Genomic DNA, 6,549 nt, shown 5'->3' with positions numbered 1-6,549 from the left:
GCCAGACAAGGGGATCAGTATGGGTGGAATTCTGATTGGATAGAGGCGATTTTCGTATCCAATTTAATGATAAAGTTATTCCCGGCTGAAAAACAATTGCATAAAATACAAGAGCGAGGGAGACCCAGCTAAAAAAGTTGAAAAGAGCGAAAACCAAGGGGAAACCGTGAATTGTTTAAGAATACTCTGCAGCAATTTTTTGGCCACATACACGAATCACACAAGTATTTCCTTCCATTCAAATGGATTGAGATTGAGTTGAATCGACTAGAACTTTTTTTGTGTTCCATTTCGGCGGGTCTGGGGCTGGGGCTGGGGAGAGGGAGAACTCTTGACTTTGGGGCAGCTTCAACTGATTAGCCACTCCGATGGCTTGATTGATGAGGACCCAGCAGCGGGGGGACGGGCACGTGCCACTAACAAAAATATCAATTACTTATATTTACCCCTCAGCACAGGATTCCATAATTTCCATTTCCAATCGGCAACAGTATAAAGTCACCTTTGCCAATTTTGTATTCCCAATTCCCTAATTCGAAATTCGAAATCTGTAGATTTCTCTTTGGGGCTCCGCTGCCTGCCCCGATCCATTGATCCATCTAAATATATCAGCCTTTTGGGAAATGCATCTATTTTTGTACATGGTTCAAGCACTTACTTCTGATTAATACCGTCAGGAGCCCGAAAAAAGAACCAAATCATTTTGCCCCTGATTTATTGGCCGTTTGCTTTGATGACCGACCCTCACGCCCACCCCCCACCGCCATCCCTAGGACCATTTGTCCACCCCTTCAAAGTATTCGTGTGTCTGTCATTAGCATTACGATTGCCGGCGAGTCGTAAAGTACTTGACGAAAATGGAAAGCTGCTGACTGCTGCCTGAGACGAACTTAAAGAGTGAAGGACGCCTGACGAAAGTGAGAGGCAGTGCGGAGAGTCCTTTACAAGGTTGTGAATAGGAGGGGGCGCTGGGCGCTTGAAGAGGGGACGGCTTAAGAGGGGCTGTCAGAAGCCGAAGCTCAGTCGCAAAGATAAACAAGCAACAAATTAAAATGAATTAAAATTGTGTAAAGTTACGAAAGTCTCAAGTGATGATGAAGTGGCGAAGGGGTTAAGGCGCTATTGAGAGGGTGGGTTTGCTGTGGCTTAGCCAGCCAATGGCTAACTAAGATTAATGGGCTGGACAGGAGCAGGAAGGGCTCCAAGACCAGGAGCAGGAAGGGCTTCAAGACCAGGAGCAGGCAGGGCTCCAAGACCACGAGCAGGAAAGGATTCAAGACCAGGAGCAGGAAGGCCCCCAAGACCAGCAGCAGAAAGGGCTCCTAAGCCTGAAGATGGACGATATCCAGGGGCAGCGTCGCTAGATGCAGCAGCAGGTTCACAAGTAGAGGATCCAGGAGAGGTCCCGAGCCGAAAGTAGGACAGGGTCGAGAGCCAATAAGGGTTAACTATTCGCACTCCCCCATACCTAGGCCCACTCCCAGCTCCTCTGCTCTGAACACTCAATTCGCATAGTGAAGATTACGGACTTGTAAGGGTATCTAATGCGCCAGCTTGCCGTTACTTGAATCCAATTATTAATTAAAGTTTCGTTTACCCTTGCCCCAACAGAATGCTCTCCGCCTTAACCGCTGTCGTTGTCGCTGTCGCTGTCAGCGGCAGCTATACAGTTTTAGCCATATTTGGGGAACATTTTGACTAATGTTCCAAGCAAAAAAGCATAAAATTTCATCCACCGAGTGGACTGGAGGGGAAAGGCCAGACAGTCTGACTGGCTGATGGACCGATTGGGCCCTTGATCGATGGGCCCCGACGATGCGGGCCAAAACGATTATTATAACAAGTCGTTGAAAAAACACACAGTCTCTGCAAAATGTAATTAACTCGAAAGCCATATTTAAGATGAACGAAAGGAGTTTGTATTTGTGGAATGGGAACAAGATACGCCAAGAGCTTGCAGGATGGCAGGTTTAGTATAACCCTACAAGAATATGAATTCCATTTAGAGGATTCATAAATATAATATTTGTTTTAGTTGAAGATTAGTCGAACTGTGCGCTCTGGCGCTTGGAACGGCACTTGTCCAGGATAATGCCCAAAATGCTGAAAAAACAGGATCTATATTTGATCGATGGGACATTGTCGCGCTTGAGCTGGGGCTCGTTTTCCTCGAAGCGTCCCCACTGCATGCCTTCCACCTTGAACTCGGCCTTGTACTTGGCCTGGCCGCGCTTTGCCAGCTTGCGAAAGGCTTTCTTCTGTTGGGCCCACAGCACACCCTTAGACTCCCCGCGCTTCACACGCTCCATGTCAGCGATACGAGCAGCCAGGTACTGCTCCTAAGGGGAGGACACGCGATAAGCCAACGAAATTCACTGCTCGAATATACTGTACCCTCTCGAACTGCATCTTCTCCGCGGGAGTCAGCCCCTGCCAGGCGTCGGCGGCTTTGTTGATCAATTCGAAGGCATACATGCCATCATTGCCAAAGGCTTCGCGAAAGTCCTGAATAAAGTTTAAGTGGGCGCTATTGCTAACCAAACTCAAAGTATGGTTGGCAATGTCCGCCATCGTCAATAAAAAATCACAAGCAAAAAAATTGATTTACAAAATTCGACTTGAATATCCGTAAATTTGGATGTTGATGTTAGCAGTTAGTACAATGAAATGAATGAGAATGGGAATACAGTAAGTCCCACAACGATTTGTGACAACCGGCCTCCTTTTCGTTGTTAAACGGATACTCGTCGTGTTTGACAGGTACATAATATGTATGTATATCCAGAGAAACATATACTCGTACTCGTCCTTGATGGCTCTCTTATGGCCAACATCCTGAAAACAGTCCCCATGGCTCCACAAAGTACATTTCGACGCATATTCCGCTGTCTTTTGTCGCATTTCCCACAATTTAATACCATACATAACACCCAGAAAAGCGTAAAAGATCAAGACACTTTTCAATTAAATGTCATCTCAACACAAAAAAAAAACTCGAAAAATACAAATGTTTGCAAAATGCTCTTTTCTCATTATCTCGACATCACCCTACGCTGCCCCATCCATCCATCCGGAACTCGTTAGATTCATATTTTTTCGTTAACAAATTTCAATTTTTTGCATCCAAGCAGCAGGCATGCAATAAGGCCATCAGTCCATCAGCTCCAAAAAAATTGATGATCAACATTATCCTTAATGCAGTGTCACGTCGGTGCCCCCCATGAAGGGGTTGGTGGGAGGTGGCATGCAAATGAAAGTACGAGTGGCGGTGCAAATGCATACAAATTTCATGTCCTCTGGTCACATATTTTTTTCATAGCTTTCGTTCATTTTCATTGAAGTTTTGTGGCATGGAAGGGCAAAGATGCAAGTTGCAAAATATTTTATACCTCTCTTCATCGTTCACTCTTTTCCACTCCAGCCACTATCTCTTCCCCCCTCCCTGTCAAGTCATGAATTTTATTGAGTGAATTGTGCGGAGAGACCCCACGACCAAGGGACTAGGAACTGGGGACAATGCAGAGACAAGGGACAGGAGACAAAAGTTTGTCAATTGTTCAGTCACTTTGTCTCTTGACACTTTCAATGATGGCCAGCTCCCCCCTCTTTATCTTCTTGCACCCACTGAGTGCTCGGAGTTTTCATTTAAATATCTTCGTTTATTCTATGAAAGCACGCGCAGCATTTAATTGGAAAATCTGCAAAACAAAATGGAATCAAATGCTCGGAGACAGTGGCTGCCGTCGGATCTTTGATCACAAAGTTCTTTACTGGTTTTCCATTTCATCCAAAAGAAAGTTCATCAATGGAACGCCTCTATTGATGGCTCTAAAAGGTGCCTTTGGCAGGGTATCCAAGGCTGTGGCTTGGAAGCTGGCGTTCCCATCAATTTTTCAATTGAGTTTGCCCGATTCGATACATTTTCATTTATTCTGTAAATAGTTGATGCCACTTTTGCCTGACGTGAAAGGCCGCGGCGGGCCGTAAGTTGCGCAAACAGAAAAGTGATGCAAAAACAATAAAAAATGATATGAAGAGAGAGGCGTGCAAACATTCATTGAAGGCGAAAAGCTTTTAGCATTTTGCAGACACCCTTTGCTGCCGCACCACGAAAAAGGATCTGCAGCATGCCACTTCGACGCAGTGTTCAGCAGCCAAGTGAATTTAAGTGACAGCTGTCTGTGGCAAGGCTCCGAGGCAGGTGGCCCTCTCTCCCATCGCTCCGCCTTATCAGCCCCGCATGCCCCTCACTTAAGACCCCATCTGCCACGGCAGTCATTCAGTCATTCCCTGCCATCGTTGCGCGTGTGCAAGTCAAATTATGTGGAAATGAATTATGACCCCTTTCTGCCACACACACACACACAGCCCCCCAGCCACCACTCCCGGCCATAAGCAGCTCAGCACACCACCCACCCATCATCCATCCTACGTTGCCGCTGGAGGCAAAGCCGAAAGCCACCGAAAAGGCCAGGAAAAACGATGACGGGAAAAGGAAAGCCAGGAGAAGCCATCACAGCAGGCGATGCCGATAGCGCTGGCGATGGCCAAGAGAACAGGGCCAACAGTGTGGGCCAGAGCCTGCACTTTGGACTCATTAAACGGGGGGCGGGGGGTGGCACATTGGTATGAAAATGATGCGCAGGTAAGGCATCGCAAAAGAATAGCTATATTCCACTAGCGTTAATGGCTGCAGGGATCTTCCAAGAAAATGGATTAAATATGCATTTTATAGATATACTCTTTCGTATACAGAAATTCTCTAGTGGTAGAAGTAAGTCCCTCTTTCAGTCCACTTTTCCCCTGTATCTTAACCACCGTAACCACAACCAGCCCCCTGTTGTTATAACAACGAAAACAGATTGCGATGCGGCCAACTCCAAATTCAGTTATTCTTAATACTTTGCCCCAGTTCCACCCCATCAATTTGTACCCCGCTTGACTTTTGGCTTGCCTTTTGGGGCTCAGTATTCGGTGTTCGGTATTCAGTATCGGGTATCGTTTAACTTTCATTCACACATTGCGTATACGCCCCATGGCTCCCCATGATTTATAAACCCAATTATCAGCTCGATTTGAGCGGGGACCTTCATATATATATATATATATTAGTCTCGAAAATGTGAAATCTAATTAAGCAGAAGAGCAAAAAACACATCAAAGAAGTGCAGGAGAGATAACAGCCAACACTGAAATGTATGTGTACTCATTTACCCTTGCATTTCACCAAAAATGACCCTAAAAGCAAGAGCTTACTTGGCACAAAAACTATTTGTATGTAGTTTATGCTGCTTGGGAGATTCTCCCTTCGAATAGGACAAATATTCGTATACCCTTCTCGCAAGAGTATAAAAACAAAACATTTTTCTTTCACAAAATGCAGAGTGGAGAGAAAACTTTCGGGTTATCCATGCAAAAAGTTGCAATTTCACAAACTTGTTGAGGGGCAATGGGAATGGGCGACTATCAGTGCATAAATATACGTTTATTCGGTGAAATTCCGTGGAGGGACGATTCAAATCGGAATGTAAAATGTGTAAAGCAGCAGCAACAGCAACAGCAACGGCAGCAGAGTTGTCGAGCCAAAGTTTTCTACATCCAACTGTGGACGTTGACGGCCGGAGAGAGAGGGACAGTCGAAAAGAGGAAAAACGTCAGTGTCTCTATGTTTTTGGACCCGAAATAACATTGAAAATGTTAGCTAGACAAGATTTCGGTTGAGTTTCTGTGAAGCTGCGAAAATTTAATTGCTTCTTTGACACACGAGGGCGGACCTTTCCAATGGAACACAGGTTTTTTAGTCCCACAGCTATCATAGAATCATTTAAGAGAAGAAGAGCACTCGGGGATGTGGCAGAGAACATGCATAAGTAAATTAAACTGCTTAAAATAGATGTACATATATGAAGGTATTTCCTAATTTATTAAGAGCCGGAGCGAGAGCAGTGCAGCGACTGCGACTGCGATCGTTTTGATGGTGGCTTTTGATCCTTTTCACATACGCATTCACATAAATACCAAAGCGAACCTTAGCTTTGATCTAAATAATATCTGCGTATGTTGAACTTTAATAAACCTCCTGATGACAAAAGAATGTGAGGAATAATGTCAGGAATAAAATACATAGATGGTTGAAAAGAAAAATGTACTCCCCCGTAAACCCCAGGCGGGACTCGAACCCACAATCCCCGGATTAGAAATCCGGTGCCTTCTCCATTAGGCCACTGGGGCTACCGACCAATAATTATTGAAGCTTCGATATAAGCTGAGCCCAGGACACATACACAAGCACATATACATATGTATACCAGCTATATCGGATTACTATATCATAAACAAATCTGTTGAGTCAGATTCACGGTATAAATGTTTATAGAGAAGGCTCTCCGTCGTGTGGATCACTCTCCTGCCATCCCCTCTCTCTCTCTCTGGAACATCTGAACATTGTTTTTGCAAAGAGAGGCAATGTCTCCTCAAAGCTCTGTTTCTCCAAGAGCGCCCCATATAATTTTTGTTTATTTACGAATGTGGATCTGAATTCTGAAAAAA

General features: G+C 45.0%; 1 protein-coding gene and 1 non-coding gene across 2 annotated transcripts; both read right to left on the bottom strand.

Annotated features, from left to right (window-relative positions):
- Positions 1-1,896: 1,896 nt before the first annotated feature.
- LOC6901637 (uncharacterized) lies at positions 1,897-2,675 on the bottom strand. The gene is made up of 2 exons (XM_002134271.3): positions 2,395-2,675; positions 1,897-2,339 (listed from the first exon to the last, which is right to left on the bottom strand). Exons 1-2 carry the CDS (start codon positions 2,569-2,571, stop codon positions 2,043-2,045), a joined length of 474 nt encoding a protein of 157 aa, XP_002134307.2. The 5' UTR covers positions 2,572-2,675; the 3' UTR covers positions 1,897-2,042.
- A 3,483-nt stretch (positions 2,676-6,158) lies between these two features.
- Positions 6,159-6,231, bottom strand: TRNAR-UCU (transfer RNA arginine (anticodon UCU)). Its single transcript has one exon. It is a non-coding gene; the product is annotated as a tRNA-Arg (tRNA).
- Between the last annotated feature and the right edge of the window lie 318 nt (positions 6,232-6,549).

The sequence above is a fragment of the Drosophila pseudoobscura genome, chromosome X (genome assembly GCF_009870125.1).
Source record: "Drosophila pseudoobscura strain MV-25-SWS-2005 chromosome X, UCI_Dpse_MV25, whole genome shotgun sequence".
Lineage (NCBI taxonomy): Eukaryota > Metazoa > Arthropoda > Insecta > Diptera > Drosophilidae > Drosophila > Drosophila pseudoobscura.
Note: the sequence above shows the minus strand (reverse complement) of the source record. Positions and strands in the feature narration are given on the sequence as shown.

What these genes read in the sequence shown, in the direction of transcription:
- LOC6901637 (XM_002134271.3), bottom strand. Translation starts at nt 2,571, where the DNA reads ATGGCGGACATTGCCAACCATACTTTGAGTTTGGTTAGCAATAGCGCC. An exon ending in AGAAGATGCAGTTCGAGAGG is followed by an intron (nt 2,340 to 2,394) that starts GTACAGTATATT and finishes TCCTCCCCTTAG; the next exon opens with GAGCAGTACCTGGCTGCTCG.